The following is a 24,241-nucleotide window of genomic DNA, read 5'->3' as shown; positions in this document are numbered from 1 at the left end:
CCCCCCTCTTCATGCCCTGCCCACACGTTCACCTCCCGCAGGGGACAGCAGCCTCCTGAACTGCACTGCGCTGTGTCGATTCCTCAGTGCTGCAAAAGGCTCACCAAGAGCTTTGGGGTCGAATGGAGAGTCCAAAATACAAAGGTGCTGCCCATCCAACTGTGTCCACCTGGAGCCTGAAGCATCAGGAGAGCTCAGTCTGCTGCAATCACTGATAGCATGGACAGAGCCTGGCAGGCAAAGTGACACTTCCATCTTCTTTCTCCTCTCCTGCCACCCACCCGTAAAACCCCAAGCACTCACCTATTTTGCAGCTAGAATAGGCTGCAGCTCCATTTTGAAGACTTCCTTTGCTCAAATAACAAATATTTCCATGGTGCAGTTTGTAACATTAATTTATTGTTGTTCTTTTTCTTTACATGGCAGACAGACAACAGAGCTTTCAGTCTTCCAGAGCAATGTTCAGCATCCGAGCACCAACCAGCTAATACCACGTCTCCACACAGTTTATTTTTCATAAACTTCTCAACATCAGCATTGTCAGGAGAGCACTGCAGAGCTACCGGTGTCAGCCTCGCAAATTCCTACATGCAGAACCTGAGCTTTTTCCCCACCCTCTCCTTGAATTTTCACAAGAACTTGTGATATTAGTCAAGGGCAAAATTTCACGTTTCATCAGCAGGCACGGGGGAGGTTAAAAATTTGCTGCAAAACTGTGAAATTCTGCCTTGGAAAAAATGGCATACTTTCCTGAATTTACTGTGAAGAAAATATCCTCATCGTTCTAGAGAAATGACACCATTTTGAACTCATTTTTCCTACAGGAAAAATCAACTCCCCCACCCTCCCCAAAAAAATGTGTTTGTCATCTGAGGGAAAATGATGAAAAGTCTGGTGCAACAATGGGTTATTTCTTGTCAGTGGCACAAATATTTTTCTACCACAGCTTAGACGGTAATGGATCTTTCCGATAGACCAGTACAACCTGAAGCTGTGTGCTGTGGTCTCTTGGTTGAGTAACACACATTATAAAACTTTAAAAACGGAGCATTTACAATCAGGGACATAAAGACGTGCTTTCAAAATTGTAAATACATATTTACAGGTTTGTGTGATAAACCAGAATTTCTCTGGGAAAAATGTTCATATAGCACAACAATTTACACACCTCTCTCCTTGAGTTTGTCTGTTGTTATGGTTAACACCACTCTAAAGAAGAAAAACAAAAAAGCAGCAAAAATAAATTGCACAAAAGTGAACTCTAATAACCTCATTGGTATGCCTTAAAGGCACTGAACTCAGCAGCATCCATGCCAGAAATGGATGTACTTCTCTGTACTTCATTCAACTTACTGTCGCTGGAAGTTGAGAGCGTCTCAGAAGAACTGGTTCTTTAAAGTAGGATTTGGGCTGCATGGCAAGAAAGCTCTTCCTCAACAACAGTCCTTGAGTGACCAGTGAAGATTTATACAGTAAGCAGGATCTTCGACAAAACACCTAACACAGCTGCACTGGGAAAATCAAGGGCATATCGAAGTGGTGCTTTAGGACAGAGTATATTGGAGCTGTGTTATATTAGCACTGTATATTCATTTTTCAAATTACCTAGATGCTGTCCAGACACACAGGAAGATAATTCCTGCTCTGAAGAACAGGGTTTACCATACTAATACTAGATGATGAAAGGAAGAAGATAATGTGCAGAGAAAATTAAAGGAAAGATAACGTGCAAAACTAAAGCGAGCCAAACTGATTAGAGAGCTGTATGTGCACGCCAGCTTCTTTGAGATATATATATATGTATATATAAGGCCAGGAAAACTATTTTCTGTGCTTTTTGACCAAGATTTACCAAGCTGCCTAGCAGATTTGGATACTCACTTCCTACTAGTTTTAATGAATAATGAGAATCTCAGTCTTCCAGGCTGCTGTGAAAAAAATCAGCCTTAGTTTGGAATTAGTACATCACATATTTCAAGAGGAAATTATTGCTAGCAAAAAGCTCAAGAGGGGACAAATCCTAGAGACTCTCCACTCTAGGCAAGAGACGGAACAGCCAGCAATGGCACAAGCTCTCCCCACAAAGCCTGCATCTCCATGGTCTCGGTCTCAGACTGGAAACATCATTTCCAAACACGGGAGGGGATGTGGCTTTTTATGGCTCATCTAGTTCTCAGCATCTCAGCCTTCCCCCACACCACAATTGCACTTAGAAAGCCTCCAATAGGGGTTATCCAAAAAATCTGTAGCTAGATAATGCAAGGTCCTGAAGACCTTTGCTTTCCAACTCAAACAACATGTAGCTAAGACATTTTTACGGTGAACAAAACCAATAGTTTTTGTTTAAAGCTTTTGTATTCATTTTGAACATTCTGATTTTCATCAAAACTATAAAAAATCAACTGTTTTCAGCAATTTCATACATATATATATTAATATATGTCATATATATATGTAGATATATAAATAATTGATCCTTTTTTGACCTTTTCAGGGTGGTGGTGGGAAGGAGTATCAACTGGGCACTTGTTTTTTCACAACTAATGTGTGCGTACACAGATGTGTGCTTACCTGTGTGGAGTGCAAAGATAAGAAAAGGAATAAACTGACTGAAACAAGGGGGAAATAGGGCAATCAACCCCCTTGGCCTCCTAGAAAAATCCCAAACTCAGACACTACATTAGCAGGGATCCCACAAAAACTGGGCAGAAGGAACCTCTTGGAAGGAATCTCTTGGAGGTGAAATTTGCCCGAGCACCCCTGCCAGATGATACACCTGTGATTGTCACATTTTGGAGCAAGAGCCAAGAGACCTCTTTGCACTGCATATTAGTAACTGACCTATTCTGCAACATTACTGGCTGCCATTCACAGATGTTTCCTTTACAGGACCACTGAAGCTAAGCATGCTTGCATTACAGGTCACAAACACAGAGCTCCGCATTGAAGGAAAATTGTTGCTTGATAGTGCACAGCAACATGCGTGTTTGGTACTCTCACTAAATAAATAAATCCTGACTATACCAAGAGTACCAGGTTGGCAACAAATGTGATGGCAGCTTTTGAGATGCTTGTCCCTTTATGAAACTGGGCTATCAGTGCATTTCACAGAGATCACTTAACAGGTGGTCTTCCAAAAAAAAACGTGGGTCCTGACACACTTCAAAAGCAATGGCATCATGCCCGTTAAAGCTTATGGTACAAAGTCAAGAGACTGGGGTACCCACAGGCTTCAGATGTGGAAACCTCAGCAAAACCTACCACTCTCTTCAGTGGATTTTTGTGGGATGCCCAGTTCTTTACCCGTTAGGATGTAAAGTAGAAACTAAAATGATGTAACAGTCTTTTCAGAATTTAATTGCATAGTATGTTAAACCCCTCTGTGTTCGACCAGAAAGAGGAGACTCATCCAAACCCATCAGCCCTCTGAACAGGGTTAATCTGCCTGCAATTGTCTGAACATTTCTCCATGCTATTCCACTGGCTGTTGACGCGTGGGCTTCACGCGGCACGGGACACTGGGGAATCACCCTCTCACCAGCATCCACAGTTCATCGTGCTCTGGAGAAGGCAGGAGCCCTGCTCCGCGCTCTCTCCCTCTCTCTCTGGAAGGAAGGACAATATGACACAAGCACGCCATTGCTTCCAGCAGAAGAAACCGCTGTCCCTGCTATCTACTGAGGAACCGGTCTCACCTCATCTGAGAAAAAGCAGGAGAAGATAATGCTTGAGGATTACTTCACCTCACCTTTGCCAGTCAAAAGTTCCTAGTACCTGCAAATACACAGAGAGTTGCATTTAATCAGAGTCAACTTCAAGGCTAAGCAGTCAGAGCATCCACCTGGCTCCTCAGGCAATGAGGCCCCGTCACGCCGACTTGGAAGCAGGACGAGGTGTTCAGTGAGTGCAGCACAGGGAAGATGCCCGTGCTTCAACTTTGCTTGGTTTTCCCCTAACTCAATGGTCTACACTACAGTTAGGGACATTAACGTTTCATTAGCAACCACTTCCATTATTTGGGAGCTAGTGAGCTTCAGAATCTTCCTAATGTTTTCCCAAAATGTTATTTTCAGAATATACTTAACCATTTTAACAAAGAATAAATTTCAGGCTGAGGTGTCTCAATTTTGCTGGCCATCATTCTCATCTTTAGCTTCATACAGGTAAGTATAACATTCCTGAGGTATTACATTAGTGTAAAAGAGGTGATTATCTACACATTGCCATTGGGGAAATGAAGGATCAGAAGACAAAGTGCCTTTTTTAAAGTTAACCAATGGGAAAATAATTCAGCATCACCTACAACACTGGGCCAGCTCATTAATTTATCCAAGTTTATATAGCTTCATTACAGCAGTTTGTCTTGCTACAACTCCACCTAGTGCTTTTATTTGTTAGCACAGCACTGCAAAGTGCATTGTAACACTGGTCTTCAAGCTTCTGTCATTCAACCAGAGCAGCCAACCATAATATCTGTAGATCCCAAAGCACTTTACCCTCTGCTGCTCTCAGGTACAAATAACACTCCTTCCCAGATGGAGACAAAGCCTCATCCTTACAAAAAATATTCAAGCTCAACACATAATCCAGAGGAGCAACACCTCAGGTCTCAAAAGCTCATAAATGGAAGAAAACACTGCTTACATCTTCCACGAGGCTAAGAGCTGACTGCCGTGACAGAGCCTTTTGGTGCAGAGGATGTAAGGGTTACACATCGCTAGGGAAGGCTTTGTCTCTTGCATTTGATTCAGGTGAGCAAGAGGCCCTGTTTCTGCCATAGGGCACCTTGCTATTCCCCTTCATGCTTGTTTTCTCACCAATGACCAGTTACAAGAGCAGCACCACTGTGGGTTTGTAAAGTGCTTTGCAATCCTTGCCCAGAGAAACACAAGCAGGGTGTGTTTGTGACATGCCGTGACCGCGTCGCTGTACCTGTGCAGCTTTGACATGCAGAAGTCTATTCCTTGAAGAAGTGGGATGCAGTGCAGCTGGATTTCTTGCATTGCCTGGTGCTGGTGTTATGAGAAGAGGAGGAGGGACATCTAGAGGCCATGCGGAGTCTGTAACTGTACAAAGAGGCAGGAGAAACTCATACACATTAGGGTACCGGAAAAAAAGAAACAAAACACCAGCATAGACATGCCTGAGGGGCTAGGGGCCCCACGGCAGCTTTGAAACCTATGAGTAAAGAAAAAAAAAAAAAAAAACCTTACACACTTCACTCATCCTCCAAGTGCTTCTGAAGGCAAGAGTGTTTTTTTTTTTTTCTTTCTTCTTTTTTGCCTTGTTCTGAACTTGCTCTGTCAGTTCATTCAGGTAGGAAGTCTCAATGTAAGCAGCCTCCAGCCTCCCACCCACTGTCCCAGTTAGAGAGCCCTCCAACTAGGACGAACGGACAAATCCACAGCTATGTAGAGAACAAGGAGTCAGGTTCATTTTCTCATGACAGTCCATATCAGATTTTTAGATAGATATGTACAGAAAAATAATTTTACCATATATAAGCGCAATACCCCATCTGGTCATTTTACCCAAAGGCAACGCCTGCAGTACACTTTTGCCATGAAAACACTTAAAAACTTGATGAATTACTTTTACAGGTCACTACAGCAAGCACTGTTCTGGTGTCTTTATTGCAGATGATACGTTATTTCATTTAAAATTTTAGAATAACTCTAAGAATCCCATCTTTCTTGTAAAGGAAAAGTGAAAATCAGGGATTTTAACTCGGCATTATTACATCCCTATCGATTGTGATTTCAAGAAGAAGCCTGAACGCAAGACAAAGCAAGGAAAATAAAACAGCTTAGGTGTAGTCGAACATACAATCTCAGTTCAAATATACACCCAAGCTAAACTTCCTTAAACTAAAAGAAAAAAAAAAAATCCCCTATTTGTTTATAAAACCTGCAGCTTTGTAGACCCGTGCTTTGGAGCAGTTTGGGCTGTCAGCCCCTGCTCAGTGCCTGCAGATGCACGTATGCCCCCCTCACACCTGTGCACCCCCACTCGTGGTAACCGCACGCTTACCTCGGCTATGCAAACTCCTCACATGTCTAACCAAAACCAGCCACTTATGTGCTTCCAAGGGAACGTCTTTTGAAATCTAATTTTATTACATAACAACGCATCTAAGAACACTTGAAAGTTAGGTTTTTCTCCGGGGTAGTTTCAGTGTTTGGCGTGCACCCTTTAAAATACGTTTCAGCTTTTGTTTTGTTACGTGCAGATTTTGTAGCACAGTGGAACTGCAAGTTAGAATTAAAGAAGTGCAAAATTTTCCATTACAACTGAAAAACAAAACCACAGAAATTGTGAAAAGTAAGCAATTCAATCATTTCCAAATTAAAATCTGTGGCTGAAATCATCTGCCAAAGCTTTGTTATTGTTATATGCAAACCATACTCTTCAGTCCTTGTGAATTTAATACTGAAGCCTTTGTCTAGCGTGTAGGAATCAGAAAGTGGTGACGAGGAAGTCAACAAAAGCCAGATTTTGTTGTTCCACATAAAGACTGTTACCAAGGGAAACGGTATAATACCCAAAACAAGTTTAGTTTGTTTAGTTTCAGTTCTTTACTATAACTAGAAAAGATATTTTTTTTTTTTTGTTTTACTTAGAATGTTCCCATTTAAGCAATGTTTAATGTCAAAAAATTAATTATGACTTGTAAAAGTTCTTCTGTAATCAATAACATCTGTGTGTTATTGCATGCGATGAGCAAATGCCTAGATCCTGTGGGAAACAAAAAATAAAAAATAAACAAAACAAGGCCTCAGACACAAAGAGGCAAAATATCTGAGAAAATCTGACCTGTGTTTTCAAACACGCTCCCCCTCAAAACCAATATGCTAAAGAAATCTTTTATCCCCTAATTCCACCCCACTTTCAAGCCATGGGTCATGGGTTTATTATGGGGAAGCAGGGGATGAGGGGAAGAAGATAAGGAGAGGCTGTTTTACTAGATGGACTGGATAGAAACGGGAATGGAGCCTGTATGGGGTTCTCACTGCTCCCTCTAACCACTCTCCGACCCAAGGCAAAACCTGGGCAGGGCTGAGAGCGTTGCTGTATGACAGCGGGTGGCAAAGCACGGCCCTCTGCACCTCTATGCCACTCGTGCAGGTTGTAATTTCGGTTTTAAGGAGCCCGATGGGCAGCGTGGCTGTCTGAACTCCCTGGGTCAGCAAACCCGGCCTGGCTGGTCTCCGAGGGGGAGGAGAGCTGCAACACCCCCTGCATGGGGGAATGGTTTATTGAGGTCACTATTTTTGGCTCTGTCACTTTGCACCTGCTTTCGCCATCACCAGCGCGGGTGTAACTGTAGCTGGGCGAAAGGAAAGGAATTTTTCAGCACCCTGTGTGGACACAGGCCGGAGCGAGGGGGCTGCGGCCTGGTCCTGCTGCACCACGGCCCAAAACACCAAAGGACAGGCCTGGCCCTGGTTAGCCCTGGTAGGAACAGTCCTTGCTAGGGGGGAAAACAAAAACAAAAACAAAAACAAAACAAAACAAAAAAAAAAAAACACACAAAAAAAAAAGGGAACGGCATCTGAAAAGATACTAAGCTTGCATGAAAAAGGGCACAGAAACTGAATGTTAAGCAACAGGAGGGGTTCGAGAGTTTTCTTTGTCAAGTAGGACTTTTTAATCAGGACAAATAGTGTTGGTAAATGTACTGGCTATACCCTAAATTAAAGCCAAACCAGAAGTTAAACGATACCATTTTTCACATGCAGACAGGGCCTAGAGCTCTAACTGAAAGCACACCCGAGCTGTGGCAGAGAAACAAATCACTGATTTTAGCGAGCCTCACTACAACAATATGCTAACCCCTGCTTCTTATGCTTCCATGCTAAGATCTTACAGTGTTTTGTGGTACGTTTGGTATCATACTCCCCATTTTTGAGGTGCAGAACTGAGTCAGAAGGAAAGGCATTTGCCAAGGTCATCCAGAAGACCAGGAGTCTAAAGAGGGATTTTTAAGCAAGGTTTGTATCACAGTACAGTGCGATTCCCCAAGCCACGCAGTGTCAACACTTAAAAAGTTTCACTTCATCTAAAATCCTACAGTCCTACACCCTCCGAGGCCGCTAAGCCTTGAGATTATGCATATGCAGACTTTTAGGCTAGCAAGAATGCCAGATCCTGGCATGCACCCTTCCCTCCGACATTCTTGAAATACATTGGTGTTTCTTATGCAAATTACCTTGTCTTCTACCACACTCGGGCAATTAACATTCTTCCAAGCTGCTAGTTTAGTTCACTAAAAACTTCACAGAAAAAAAATAAGCCACGTTACTGGTGGGATTGAAGGATTGGAGTGATGTGAGATGGTTGCTGGTCACATCAGAGAAATTCAGTGAGCAAAGTCACAGTGTGGGGTAAGGCAAAGGTAAAAAAAAAAACAAAAAAAAAAACATGGAATCTAGGTTCACTTTATACCTCAATTTATTTATTTATTTATTTATTTATTTTTCCAGGGCTTACACTTCTTTACTCCTCATCTAAAATAATAAAATAATACACATATGGGCCAATATTTCAGAATACACAGACTCCCTCCAATGATCCTCCTAAGAATAGACATGTCAGGGACATACTCTATCCAAAGTGGTTACTATTATTAAATAAAACAATGTCTAAGCTGTCAGAATGACTTCTAAAATAATTAACTGCCTGTCTAAACAAAGATACAGTGGTGTGGATGTGTAAACTGAAATTCCTGGATTTGCAGAATTAGGCTGGGTAACTTGAGGGGCCAGAAAGCAAGCAAGGGGGTGATAAACGAGATTCCTGGGCTTTCGGCTCAGTGAGAACTCAAACAGCATGCTGCTACCCCAGCTGGCATGTACTCTCTTGCACTAGCAGATTGCCTAATGGGAAACACAAAACAAGGACTTGGAAAAACATCAACCATCAAATTACATGAACTTTTTTTTTTTTTTTTTTTTTTTAAGTGAAAAAGGGCATGGTTTGTGAAAGGAATTTGGTTGAGTAGGATTTTTTTTGCCCCAGCAAAAAAATGCCCTGCCTCTCTACATACAAAAAATGTGTGAGCAGAAGACAAAAAGGATCTCAGCATGTACTGCACATGTAATTGCTGAGACTTTGAGAATTACGCGATTTATGAATGTGGTGAAAAAGCTGGATCATGTATCAGGATTTTATCTTGCGATCACATGACACTAAAGGACATAACATGAATATTATGATTTTATGGTTAGGCCTTTCATGAATCTGAGCTGGAAAAACCTGTTATTGAGATGCTTGCATTCTCAACTTTCAAGAAGATACATAGCAGCAGTCTCTAACCACAGTGGTTCAAAGGACAGAATACCTTTAAAGTTGCACTGCTCCCTCACAATAACTCAAAAATTGTTTTGTTGTTACACATATGCTCTAAAGTTCAAGTTTCTTTGTTGTTGACTTAATCCCACTCCCACAGAAATCGTTCTTCAAATCACTGTTACTTTCAGAGATGAACATCAGATTGAGAACTGTTGAAAAAATCTCACACCATGCCAAGAATTCACCTGGGGACTGTCTAAAATTAATGCATCAATACCATTTTAATTAAACAAAACAAGATTTTTTTTTTTTTTTTAAAAAGGCAACTAGTGATCTGAAGTGCCCCCTAAAATGGATTTGGCCCTGAAGATGGCTACTGAGCTCTTCTGGAAAATCAGATTCCTTGATGACACTTCCAATTGAGCTCAAAGAAATTACTAGTCACTAAGAAATCCGGGTCTATAAATGTAGATGGACAGTATCACTTCAACAATTTATCTTCCTGCCCTTTTAAAGAGGCACAGAGCACTGTGCGAGCCAAAAGGTGAAGAATATTGGATTAAAAATAGCAGTACTCAAATACATCTTCTATACTGTCATGCAATGTAATCTGATGATTTGATTTAAAAAAATGTGTATCTACTGATACACATTTATGACAGGAAAAAGATGAGAAAAATTTATCACACATAGGGAAGGCTGCAGTTGATTTTTATTTAGCTTTATTCTGAAATGTTTTCTCCAAGTGAGTCTCAAGATTACTGAAGGCTAGCAGAACTCGTAAAAGCCCTGTCCTACACATCTCATGAAACCATACACAAGAAAATGTGCCTTTGATTTGACAGTGATGAGTGAAAGCATCTGCGATAATGAATGGGAAATAAAACTTCAGATTCCAGTGACAGTGAAGTTGGAGTGGACAACTCTTCAAAGCAGCTCAGTCCTGGAAGAATGTCTTCCTACCTCCTTTCACACTGCAACGGTTAGCAGAGAAAAACTACCTAAATGAAATGCTAAATAAATCCTAGCACCAAGTTAGAGTGGGAATACAACTAACTGCTACTCACACGTGTGCTGCACAAGCCTGAGTTTGCTCAATCTGCCTGAGCTCCCACAAAGCAAATCCCCCACAGAGCAGCTTCGGGGCAGCGCCATGCCCGCAGCTCACCACCAGCCCGGAGGGAGCAGAAGGAGCATTCAGGCTGACTCAGCTCCTTTCTGTTCCCACTTCTGTTGCCAGGCTTCCAAGTGCCCTCAGCAGGTAGCGCATCCTCTGTGATCTCGCCAACATCACTTCCCTGAAAAAGCACTTGCATTTACCTTACAGTGGGCATTTAACTTCGCTGAGTAGCATTGACCTAACTGCAAAAGGAACTGAGGCAGGCTCTGCAGAAACGGGCCCAGATACCAGAATATTATTTTTCTTTGAATGATGTAAGGCTTTATGAGTGATACAAGTCCCCACGTTGCTGCCCATCTGCAGGGCAGCACACCTCCAGGGGTGCACGGCCACAAGCGCTCCAAACGCTGAGCCTACACTTCTGAGAAACGGAGCATCACCCACCGAGTGATCAAAGCTGCTTCTCACAACCCTTTGGCAGTTTCTGGGAGCAGCAGCATCCAAAACATGACTCAGATGACCCTGCTTGGCTTGTAGAATATAAAAGGCTTGCAAAAAATAAGCAAATGTATGTGTACACATACACACCCTGAAGTTCATTGCTGATTCTTGCACTAAGTCTCACAAACCACACTCTAGCCCTGGCTAGGTTAGGAGGATGAACCAGCTACCTATCTCCTCCGAAAAAGCCTCCCTCCAACTTGACGCCTACTCAGGCATCCCTTAGAGTTTCAGTGCTTTGCTGTTTATCTGAAGGGGAAAAAAAAAAAAAAAAAAAAAAAAAAAAAAGTAACAAAAAAGTACTAATTCAATGCCCTCTTTCAAATGCATGCTTTCAAAAGCAAAGTGTTTTTAAAGACTAAGATTAGTAAATGCCTGGGTTCAGCACAATGAGGATGAAAAGCGATGAATTGTGCAATGAATTGTGCACGGGAGGCAGCAGTCAGGTGCCCACTAGCAATAGGGCCTCCCTCTTAACTAAGGAAAAAGTTTAGAAGTATTTAAAGTGGTTGAAGAGCCTGTGGTCCAGAGACAGTCCCCATGGGACTAACAACCCCGTTCCTTTCTGAGCTCTGGCAGTGCCCTGGTGTTAGACGTTGGATGTTTCACTCCACCTGCTTCCTTTCCCACTCTAATAACCTATTGCCATTTCAAACACCGGGCTGGGGGGACCCTGTCCTGACTGTAAGTGATGAGCACAGAGTAGCACTGACCTCAGCTACAACCAGAGTGTTACCTTGGTATTAATTCCACTCAAATAAATAAATAAATAAAGTTTGGTTTGTGTTTTTTTTTTTTTTTTTTTTTTTTTTTTTTTTTTTTGTTTTTTAAACTGTTAAGACATTACCGAAATTGCAAAGTCAGGATCCCAAAGCTTAGGAAATGGCCTCATGTCATTCATTAGTATGAAATAAAGAGACAACTTTAACAGCATTGACATTCTTCTTTCTCTCATTTGATTTGTAAAACAGACCATTAACCACATACTTAATGGATTACACCTTCCTTAAAGTGCATTATTTGCATCTCGTTCTGAGAAAGAATGTTTTTCCTCACCTTCCCACTCTTCCAAAATGTATTGGAAGGTCCAACACAAACCCTCTTTCCCATAGAGCTGCTACTCACATCCAGAGCAGCTCCACCCTACAAATTAAATATGGCATGGGTTCTACAAAGAAAAGAAAAAAAGCAGTATACAACTATATAATACATATAACATGGCATGCTGGAAACAAATCATGGATTTTATAACAATCTGAATACGACCTTAAAAAAAAAAAATCTCTTGAACATTTTAATTTGCATTGTCCTCAGACATCTCTTTTGAGTAGCTCTTAGCTCTCAGTTCACTCAGTCTTGGAATAACTATCCACAAAGTTTAGATGAAATAATCCACTTTAAAGCTTAACTCGGATGATTGTGGCTGTGTACATGGAGAGTTCCCATTAAACTTCCGTAAGATTTGTGCATCAAAGTCTTGAATACTTTGCAAAACTCCAGCTATGGCCTCAAAACACCGAACACAATAGGACATTAACACATTCTATAATAAGAATTAATATTCTGTTTTTAAATACTGTATTAAGTGGAAACAAAATCAGCTTTGCCATTCTGCACTGTATTACTATCAAAGTGTTTTCAGTTATTACTATGAATTTTCATGCTAGTCCCAAGAATTTCTAATTCTTTACCAGTTTAGTTAAATAAGATGTAAAAGTTTACCTCTTCTACACAGTTCACTTACCACAAAAGCTCAGATCCACAACAGCATGTTCAGAACTTTCTCATAATGAAAAGGAGATAAAGGATAGAAGTAGACTTTAATTTGACTCATGCCAGTCAGACAGAATCAACATGCAGTCTCCCAAGTTCTCTTTTTAAGGTCATTTACAAGCATTTTGACTGCCAAAGGTTATCATTCAGCTTCTTAGCTGAATTCAAATCCAGTGAAAGCTGGAACTGGCCCCACCGCTTTGAAAATGAAATCACAAATCTAAGTGAACGTAGCAATATTTGTTTCCACATTTGAACTTGAAAATTTATACACTAAACTGCCAGGGTCTAGTTTTCCATGACATCTCTCTAAAGTAAACTATCAGGAGCTAAACTAGAATGCTTTAAATGGAAAGCTTACAATATAAAATGCTGACAAAACATAGTGAAAGAAACACAAGCCCAAACTGATTATAGGCAGCTCACAGAAAGGGGCAGGAGCTTACAGAGTGGGGCAGGGAATACCACATGCAGGAGACCTGGCTGCATCACCTGGACCATCTTTTAATGTCAAGGACTCAACACCTTGAAGATATTCTCTGATACAAGCAAGTTGTAACTCCTGCCAACAAACTGGATAATGAAGAAAAACAAAAAGCAAGCCATTTGTTAGCTCTTTCAGCTCCATACATACATTGCTTTTATTAAACTAACTACTAACTGCGTTTGATCCTGACTAACATGTCACTCTTCATAAACAGGACAACTTTGTCTTCATTGCCTGTTTGGATTCATCTCAGGAAATGTCAGTACTTTGTGGGCATCATTACGGCTTTATTGGTGCATTCAGATCATAAAAAGACAGTTCTAAGAACTATAGAATTCAACGATGCAAATGAGATACAACAGTAATGGTAACTATAAAAGTTGCACTTTTCCTATGTGTGATGAATAGACTAGATTGGAGTGAAACGTCTTCCTTGAAGATAAGGTCTTTTTTTTGGAGTACAGATCTCAATCTTACAGCATTTTGCTTGAGATTTGTTGGGTATGAACATAAGAACCATGTCAGAGTGAGTGGCAACATCTGTGGGACGCAGCAGGATTTAATATCACAGCAGAAAAAAAACAGAAATGATGACAACAATGGGATTTCTGCTGTAATATTAAGCAATGAGGGAAAGAAGCAGGTTTGTTCATTATCAGTTCACTGTCAGACATCACAAATATATGATCAAAACACTGAGACTGCAATAAGAGCAAACACACCAACTGGTATTTCAGTTGTCAGTAATGCAAGATGTGAAAAAACTGTTTGAGGCTCAGTTTATGCTGTACCTTCAGTAGCTTCAAAATGGGAGTTTTTTTCTAATGTTTCCTAATTCTTATAAAACATTCAAGTACAACAACGGATATGTAAAACAAAACATTTCCACTGAAGAAAATATCATAAAACCCAATCAATATTAAACACCTTTACTGTGGCTGTCCTACCTCCTAATAAATATAGTTGCTATTGCAAGCTATACTTCATCTAGCTACAATTCAACTCTTAACCATCTCTGTCACTGCAGCTATCCAGCTGCAGCATACATCATCACACTGTAGATATGCTTGCATAAACACTCAATGCACGATGTTAAAATTCTGCATCATTTTACGAGATTTTCCCCTTTTAATTACAATCCAGGGAAAAATCCGTTACAGAGAGGGTAAGATCTTTGAGGAATGATTTATGTGAGAAAATAAATAAGCAGCTCTTACCAAAGAACCTTGCTAAAACAGAAGTATTAATTTGAATAAACTCACTACTAGAAAGAAAAGGGTTCCTGTAATACAGCTGAGTCTCAGCGATGTTACAATATTCCTTCCAACTGCCACACCTATATGGACACGGATGCTTCTGGCCCCGCTGCAGGAGGACGCCACATGCTGTAATTCCTCTTGGTGTTGGAATGTAACGTTCTGAAATTCTCAGAGCCAAATTCTTTATGTGTTTTTTTTGACTAAGCTAGTTCACTAAGCATATAAAAGCAGAAAAAGATTAAATGTGTGCAATGCTAATTAAACTTTTAAATTAACTATATCCGCAGTAAAGAAAATCAAGAATTAATTGAGATGTGTCAAATTTGTATATATTTGTTTTAGCGAGCTAGGCATAGAAAGCCAAAGGATGCAAGCATACTTAATTCCTTCTAGATGTACAGAGTCTCATTTTTCCTGGTACATCTGGTTTCCATACAAAACACAGCTTCCCACAAGTTTTTAAAAAGTTTACTTTATTGGTTACAGTTATATAAAACGTGTCATGATAGTTCCATCTAGTTGGTCATTAAGTGCTTGCTTGCAACACCACAGAGACTCTTTGCCACATCTGCAACTTTTATGATGTGCTGCGTGCTGGAGAAATCTCCCTCTTCGGTTGCTTACCTGCACTTACAGTATCTTCAGCAAGGCTACAATGTTCAAAAGCAATGACGACCCCACTTGTATGTCAAATTGCAATTTTTAATGTTTTCATTAGAATACTCTTTATATCACTCTCCAAAAAAAGAAGAAAAAAAAAGGAAAAAAAATATAACTAACAGCAAACTTTAATACAGGAACATGCTCCGAGATTAACAACCCAAAATGAAAACAAAATGAAATTAATGTAAAATGTAAATCACATATAGTACAATTGAAGTGTCCAAAACAATTTAAATAATTTTAAATATTTTATTTTTTAAACTTGCTACAAATGCTTTATACAATATTTCAACATAAAGTCCCCATAACAGAAATGTAACAAAATGGGAATGATAGTGAAAGTGAAAGTTAAAGTGGCACAAATTCACCAAACAAGTATTAAACTACAAATTTTAAGAGGTAGATTACTTTTTAAGTCAAGAACAAAAAATAAAAGGGGTGGCTGTATAATGAAACTAGTCACTTTCCATCAACTCAGTCATTAATCTTGAAAGCTATATAAACACGAGAAATGGCATTTCCATAAAAAGATGCTTAAGAACAACAGACCAATTTGTTGTTTTAAGTTATTAGATAGAGGTGTAAGACCTTTTAGAGTAATTATATATTTAACTTTCAAAATATACAGGTATGTAGCCCTGGTCTAGCCTTTTTATCAATAAAAAGATACACTGCATTCATTATATATAGTATTTAGAAACTGGTATCGGTATTTCATTGCTATATAAAGTTCCATCTGCAAGTATAAATAGGAATTTGGAAAACTCACAGAACATCCAAATCAGGCTTTTTTCCCATTATATGCTGGTCATTGAAAACACGCAAAAAGTGGGGGGAAGGTAGGAAGAAAAGGAAATTCATCATACTAGGTTCCTCTCTACTGTTTAGAAGAAAGGTTTTAGCAGACTTTCTACATGACAGAAGTACTTAGAATGCAGCAACATTTGTTGTCCCTGAATCTCTACTGAATTACTGATAGAACAGGGAATCTCTGCTTTGCCAAGTTTACAAGTGACTGCCATTATGCCATTTGTGAAGGTACAGACAGAACAAGGATCTAAGTGTTCAAGGGATGAAGATTTGGTTTAGTTTAATCCCACTTTTTTTTCTTTTTTTTTTTTTTTGATTTTTTTTTGGTGTGTGTGTTGTTTTTTATTATTATTATTTTTGGTTTGGTGGTGGTGGTGTTTTGGTTCCATTTTGTTTTTAATAGTACCCTTCTCTTATCTGAATCATCGTGAAGCCCAGCATGAGTGTCAGGCACAAAGTAAGTCTATGCCTGACACAGTATTAGCAAGAAGCCTGCAGGCAATTTATGATTGTGAGTCAGCTTCAGCTGGTTTCGCAAGCTTGGTGGACTTCACATCCATTGTCGTAGTGCTTATCCTAAGTTGAGCATGCAACAGCTCTACCATGTCATTAAGGGATTTTTTGTTTTGTTTTGCTTTGTTTTACAGGAGATTCCTAGAAAATAAAAAACAAAAACTGAAGATAAATGACAACACAAATTATTTGTGAGTGGAGTATGTTTACACAGAAAAACGGAAAGGTGAAAAACAAATTTGGAGACAATTACTACATGAAGCAACAATCCTGAATGAATGCTAAGAACTGAGATTTCCTGGGGGGGCAAAAAAAAAACAAACATGATGTCTACACAGAGTAGAATCGAAGCTTATGCTGACATTAAATAGTGTATGAAGACAAAAAAACTCTTTGTGCTTTATATAGAAAAAAACAAAGGTGATGAGACGATCCAGATTTATGAGCATTATTTCAGAAACAAAAGCAAGAATTCTTCTAGCAAAAATATTCATTAAACCATTAAAGACTGCAAGCTGCCAAAGTAAACGAACAGTATTTGGGACAGTCAAGGAAATGTTACCCCTTGGTAAATCATTATTTACCCTGAATGCTATTAACAGTTTCCATATGCAGAGATTTCCAAGCACTTGCTTGTTTTGCTTAAAGGTCAAATGATGAGTTTGGATGGAAAGATGTGTCATTCTGGCTTCAAATTCCACTGATCTGCTCTGGCATCATGTAAGAGACAGCTTCACGCATAATGCTAAGGAAGCAGCCGAGTAGAATTAAGTAACATGAAGATGATTATGGCCCAAGAGAACAGGCCTGCTCAATGAACGGTTCTTGTACTTTAAGGGCATATTCAACACCGTTAGTCTCCGAATTCCAGGAGGAATCTTTTTTTTCCTTCAACGTGTCCTACCTTGGATATTAACCAAGTCAAATCCCCTTCTTTGCAATAATTCTGTTATGTTGTAGATTGACTCTGTAGGAAGTATTTCCTCAAAATTATCACGTAAGGTCTTCACCATAAGAAACACAAGCTGCAAATAGTGTTTTTGACGCTTCCTGACAAATTCCACTCGTGGACACTTGTGAAAGAGGCTGCCACTTCCACCCCCCTCTCTACTATCAATTGCTTTGGTAAAAAATACTACCTTTAGCCATAAACCTGCTGTTAATCACAGCATAGAGTGCAATTAGCAAAAATAAAAGAACCCTTAATTACCACTGAGTTTTGTGGAAGTTACCCAGCAAATCAGACACCTATTTCAAGAAGAGCAGGGCAGGAGCCTGCTAATAGAAATTTGCAAAATACACTACTGACTACTTAAAAGACTACATGAAGACTTTAAACGGGACTCAGGCACATAGATTAAGCTTTTATTTTTTTTTATTTAAGTATTATCCTTTCTTGTGATTAAAATGCTTCTTCTGAAAATGAAATAGAGCTTTAGTAATATTTTTTTTATACTGAAACATAAGAGCATGATAATTTTAACAAAAATTTACACATTCATGTAACTTTTCTTACACATCTATTTCCCTTATATTAAGTATTTAGAGATCTGACTCAATTAGTATGCACATACAATTTTTGAAGTATGTTTTTTTAATATATGATATGCAGAGGATACTTTTTATTAAAAACCAACATTTCAAATTATTTTAGTAAGAGGGTAAAAATGCAGCCATGATTTTTAGCTTAATGAACCACCATAAACCAAATCTAGAACGATTTTGGGCCACCAAATGCTGCAGAGCAAATACGTAGTCATTGCCTCCAATAACTTTAATGAGTTTAGGTTTATTTGCACTCAGGTGGTGAGATTTTTTTTCCCAGCGTTTTCAATTCCATTTATAATTGAACATTCTCTATACAAATAATGTATTATTTTATGACAATGAGACAAAATGCACCAAGTGTGTACATCATACCTCAGCATGACTGAGCTGCTAACCATGGTTTAGGAAATGCAATCTTCTTTTGTTTTAAATATGAGAAGGAAAAAAAAAAAGACCAAGAAAATCAGCAAAACAGCAAGCACCATGTTCCTGTTTTGTCTGAACGTCAAATTAAAAGCTTACCTGAAATCTTTTAATTCTTGCTTTGTACTGCTTTCATCTCTCTTGTTTTCTGCTGCCTCTGCATTTGCTGCCTGCTGTAAGCTTCGTGTAATAGGTCCTCCGATCCTCTCTCTAGATTTTACAGAGAATCTGTCTGCCTTTTTCTTACTCGCCACAGCAGACTTACTTGACAAAACAGCTTTATTATTCCTTTGTATTCTGACGTGCAATTTCCGGGTCGCTTTGCTTGAGATTCCAGAGGAACTGTTCTTAGCTACCACTTTAGTTTTTTTCCCGTCAACATGAGTCATTTTGGACACTCTTACAGGACTAGAGTTCCTCAACGATGAAGATGAATTTGGCTTTTTAGATCGCATGGAAGGTACAAATTTCGCATTTTGTTTTGATTTGAAGGATGCAGAGGGCAGCTGGATTTGAGCAGGTCCTGAGGTTCGTGCTCTTGTCTTGCCCAAGTGAGGCTGCATGCCTTGCATTTTGATCTCGGCATCTGCTGTTCGCCTACGCTGGTTGCTGCCTTTTTCGTTGCTTGCAGGTAACGAAGAACTTGCACTTTTTTTTGATGAATTTTTTTTAGAGGATGGGGAGATGGGTTTCTTGGGACAGCTATAGGACGCGTGTTTGTTCAAACTTCCAATATAAGTAAACTCTCGATTACAGTAGGGGCAGATATGGGAGTCTGACTCGGATGGATTATTTTTCAAGTCTGCCTTCTGCTGGGATTTCTTTTTTTGCAAAATAGCTTTCTGGACAAGCTGGTTTTTCTTTTTCAATGCACTTATTTTTAGTTTACTTGAGGACATTTTGCTAATCTCAACATTGAAATTTAGTCTTTTGGGCTGACCCATTCGTCTGAAAGCATTCTTTCCAGGGCCAGTTATAACAACCATGCCGTTCTTAGGCTGCACTGTCTGTTTCAGCGGTACTGGATTTTTTTTGGGTGTGTATCTCTTTTTATCACTTGCAGATGCACAAGCCAGTATGTGTTTGTGTAACTCAGGCATGTTATCAACGCTTTTCCCACATTTTGTGCATCGGATGGCAGTAGTAAAAGTCTGTGGAATATTGTGGGTAGTGAAGTTTGTTGCAGTAACTCCAATGCCCATAGGGTTACGATGGTGATACTGAAATGGAGGTGGTTTAAAGCTTGGGTAGTGTTGATTGAGGCCCATACGAACATCTGGATCTTTAGATTTTACCCCAGAAGCCATTATTTTTATAGTAGTATAAAGTTCTTCAGAGGAATCATTTAGATCTTCGTCATCTTCCTCTTTGGAAGGTTCTAAAGAGTCTTCTGAGAGGTTCTGCATGTGCTCTATGTTGACCTTACTGGGGTCAGTAAAATTCTGGGGTCTCAGAGTCCCACTTTCAAACTCATGATGCGTGCACTCTTTGTCTGGATGGAGATCCCGCTGATGCTGCTGCAAATTGCACAAAAAAGCAAATTCCTTTTTACAGACCGAGCAAACAAAGATATTTCCCACTCCATGAAGCAGAAAGCGATGTTCTGACAAGTCTGTTTTATCCCTAAAAAGCTGTACACAGAATTCACATTTGAAGGGCCACTCTTCAGCATGAACAGATAAATGTTTAGTTAGGTCTTTAATAGAAAGAAAAGGTGATTCACAGACATTGCACACAAAGCTTTTATTGAATGTTTCCTGCACTACTCCTGATTCACCTGAAGTATGAGGATCTTCTCTTGCTTTCTGTTCATTTTCAGTTTCTTCCTGTTTTATTATTGGAAGAGTATTTTCAAGATTATCAGCAGAGGAAACAACAGAAGAAACTACTGAAAGAGGAGGTGGAGACGGAGATGATGAAGAGGAAGAGGAGGAGAAGGAGGAGGATGATGAGGAGGAAGAAGAGGAAGAGAGAGTAGGAGGACCAGGTGAAGCAGCAGAAATAAGAGGTTCAACAGAAGGAACAGGGGATGGGGAAGGAGAAACAGTAGGTGAAAGAACAGGCAGAGGGGACTGGGTGGTAGTGTTAGAAAGTGGTGACGGACAAGAAGAAGTGTTAGTGGCACTGGCAGAGACATCTGGAATTGATAATGGCATCGTGGGAAGAAGGGGAGGAGGCGATGTAGCAACTGTTAACACAGGTGGGCAGGGTGGTGGGGAAGGAGGATTGGTGGGTGTTAACAAAGGTGGCAACTGGCACATGGAAGGTACAGCAGATGTCTGTGGCACAGGGGAAACAGAGGAACTAAGGGGCTGAGTGTCAACAGAAGACGATGCTGATAGACTAGGGTCCGTGTCAGGTTCTGGTTGAGACTCCAGAGATTTGCTTGGGCTCGGGCTTCTGTTCACACTGGGTGTGCTGTCTGTGGCTGCATCCATTCCGTTATACTCATTCAGCAGAACCTTCTGTAACATGCAAGTAGTTGGTTTCTTCTTTTTAACACCACTACAGGTCGGCTGTATGGAGTTTTCTTTATATTCCCTAATTTCAGCATCACTGCAAGGCTTCTTATGCACGCTTAAATCTAGTACAGATTCCCAAGGTACTTGATTCTTATTTTTGACATCAGACCGTTGCTTTACACCACTGGACAAATCCAGCGGCTGCTGGTTGCACACATTGCCAAAAGTTGGAGCTGCTGCCCAGTCTTTTGATAGTTTATAGTCTTCAAAGCAAAGAGGGCTCATAGTCTCTCTTTCTTCTCTTCCAGTCAAGCTCCAAGCAGGTGAGTTGCTGTGGCTTTCTAACTTTGGCATTTTTGAGCTTCGAAGATTATCATTCCACACAGTTTTTCCCTCACCTGACTTGACAAAGTCTCGAAGCACTGGACTATGTTGTGGAGAACTAGGAGGAGAGCTGGTCCTTCTTTTAAATCTACTGGATACTGGAGGCAAAATAGGTGATGACGTAACAGAAGGTCCTAGTTTAGGGATTTCGCTTGACGGAGTTATCTTCTTATTGTCCTGTGTCTGAAGAAGCTGTTTTAATTTTGATGACAAATACACACTTTTTTCTTTATGAAAAGGCAAGCTCTCTGTTGAAATGCTAAGAGGAAGATTTAAAGAACTAGTAGGAGTTATAGGTTCTGGGTCTGTTTCGGTTTTTATTTTTGGTACAAGAGGAGGGCTGGCAGTTCTCCTCTTTTTGGATTCATTGCTCCCACTGCTAGAGGGCTCTTTAGGAGGTTCATTCACATGCGTTTGTGTAACCTTTATATTTGAGGAAATTTCCACTGTGACTGGACTGATTATACAGTTTAGTCCATACAAGTCTGCAGAGTTGGACTCCATCTGAATCACATCACAATTGCTAGTACTGCTGTTGGACTGAATTTTACCATCAATGTAATAATTTAAGTTTTCAGAGATATTGCTGGAAATATCCATAATATAGACGTCATCTACTTCACCTTCCTCTTCTATTTCTGTACTTGCTATATATACACTCTGGACTGCTGGGGTCTGCTCAGTTTGAAGTGGTGGCTCTTCAGAATAGAATCCTTTTCTTCTGACACCTTTGGGAATAAGGTGACGCTCATGAACCCTACGCTGATGCCTCCGCATGTTGGTGTGAGTTCCAAAAACCTTTTTGCAATATTTGCATGGATGCAATTCTTTGGGCTCCTTATTTTCCTCAGCAAAAGTGGAGTTTGACACTTCTTGGGAGGCTTTCTCAGAATCCAAGACTACAGTCTCTTGCACAAGACCGGAAACGTTCAAGTCATCTTTAAGACCATCATCCACAATCACCTGGTTATCTGCAACATTATCTAAGTGTTGTGAAGATGTTAGGGTTAGGAACGGTTTCCTTTTCGGCCCTGCCTCATGGCGCCGTTCGTGTCTTCGTCTGTTAATCTGAGTACCGAAGGCTTTCCCGCAATACCGACATTTGAAAGCATGGTTAACAGTAGATATATGAATGTGCATGTGGCGTTCAAGTCCTTGCTTTGTTGTAAACTTCCTCTCACAATGCTGACAGGGAAACATGAATGTTTCCTGAACATCACCGTTTGATTCACCTCTTGCTTTTGGAATTTTCACAACGAGTTTCTTTGGAGAGCTTTCTGGAGATTCCTCTGATGTACTCTTTTGCTCCTCCATAGAATCTAATTTTTCTTCGCATATCAAAGGCATTTCAGCATTTTCCTTAAGCATATTGGTTTCTTCTATTTCCTCTTCATCTTCCTCCTCCTCCTCATCCTCTTCCTCCTCATCATCATCTAAATCCTCTGATCCACAGTTTATTGCTTCTCCTTGTTTGTCTTCAGTCACCATTTGTGGTTCACTGGTAGGACTGGGGATCATCAGCTTTGGAAGTGCATCTTGATTTACCATTTCCTGAATTACAGCTGTTTGTTCCAGAGACAGTACTGCAGAAACAGAAGGCTTTTCATCTTCTTCTTTATGACCTGATGCACAAAGTAGGAAAAGAAAAGCATAAGCCATTTTTACCAAACATTTTGAAGTACTCTGCACCTTTCTTCTACCTTGTTCTCTAACACAGTACAGTCAACACTTAATGATCCACACAATACCTCTCTATTTCTCACCACTGTGATACAGTCCCAAACGTAAAACTGTATTCAGAAATTTCCTTCCTGAAACTTCAGCCGAATGGAGACAACCGCCTGTACTTAACACAGCGAGAATCTTTGGACTGAACATTGTGGCCAAAGAAAACAAAACAGTAGACTTCAGAACATTTCAGGAAATCTCTAAAAGCTTCAGTGACTTCTCCTACAGCAAAGGAGTGTCAGAAAAGTACAGCAATGCATACAGGAAGTATCTAGGACGTCTATCATGCAAATTTTTGACTTGGACATTTCTCCTACATTTTTATTTTGATGAGAAATACAACAACCTGGACTTGTACTGTATGGCAAGGCATACTTTGTATCTGGCATGAGGTTTGGACAGAGATTTTACAGTAGATTAGTTTTTCCTATTATCAATTGCACATTTAATGACATAGTTCTGACATCAAAACTGCTTACTAACAAAATGCTTGGGTGAACAATATAAACACATTCACTTTGCTACTCTAATATAACACCCTAGCTTATTAAATGCAACAGAAAATGTCCTTTGATTTAAAAGGATAGCTAGAAAGAAAAACTAAGATACTTGAGAACTCTCACCCTCTTTAGAATCCCTCATATCTGCAGAAGAATCCAAGTCAGCCTTTTTCTGCTTTGTATCTGTTGCCTTCTTTCCCTTGTTTTTACCTTCCTGAGTCTTTTTCTTTCCTGGGAGGAAAAACAACATTTATTATTTCTGTTCAGCAATTTTTGTTTTTCATATCTGAGCAGAAAAATACGACACCCAGCTTTGGGATATAACATACTTCTGTAGAAACACTTTTCTGAGAAATGTAATCGGTAAGAAGGGACAAGTCAGAGAATACATTCACTACCTGCAAGAGGCACTGAAGGCCAAAGTGTAGAACAAAGAATGCAAGAAAATGTAATTTACAAGAAATTACACGAGTATATTTAATTTTGATGTCTGCTCTGTGAATATATATTGCTAAAGCAGTAAGTCTTTAGGGCCTAGAAGAAATTAAAAGTAAAGATAACCATGAGTTTCAAAAAAAACCTAAGACTCCGAAATACTTTGCTCACTTACAAAGCGAACAGACTGTAACAGAAATTTCTTGTCCCCAGAGTTAACCAGCCCACATCATACAATTATTCACTACCTTCAAATCAGTTAAATTACTGTACTTCATACAAGTCTATGGAAACTTCGAAGTTTCTTCAGGTAATACTAATCCCCAGTGTTAATTGGAAGACCT

At 39.8% G+C, this 24,241-nt stretch overlaps 1 protein-coding gene across 9 annotated transcripts in view; it reads right to left on the bottom strand.

Moving 5' to 3' along the window:
- Positions 1 to 3,192: 3,192 nt before the first annotated feature.
- PRDM2 (PR/SET domain 2) overlaps positions 3,193 to 24,241 on the bottom strand; it is a 68,015-nt gene continuing 46,966 nt past the window's right edge. For 3 of the 9 annotated variants that reach the window (XM_082776752.1, XM_082776754.1, XM_082776753.1), the window contains 4 exons: positions 23,586 to 23,693; positions 18,488 to 22,856; positions 4,933 to 5,066; positions 3,194 to 3,774 (listed from right to left, as the gene is read on the bottom strand). In XM_082776752.1, coding sequence (XP_082632878.1) covers positions 4,958 to 5,066; positions 18,488 to 22,856; positions 23,586 to 23,693 — 4,586 coding nt within the window. In that variant the 3' untranslated portion in view covers positions 3,194 to 3,774; positions 4,933 to 4,957. Of the gene's footprint in view, positions 3,775 to 4,932; positions 5,067 to 15,329; positions 16,559 to 18,487; positions 22,857 to 23,585; positions 23,694 to 24,241 lie in introns of those variants that run through there. The other 6 variants (XM_082776756.1, XM_082776755.1, XM_082776757.1 and 3 more) reach the window with 4 other exon arrangements.

Source organism: Aythya marila (genome assembly GCF_965140915.1).
Source record: "Aythya marila genome assembly, chromosome: 21".
Taxonomy (NCBI): domain Eukaryota; kingdom Metazoa; phylum Chordata; class Aves; order Anseriformes; family Anatidae; genus Aythya; species Aythya marila.
Note: the sequence above shows the minus strand (reverse complement) of the source record. Positions and strands in the feature narration are given on the sequence as shown.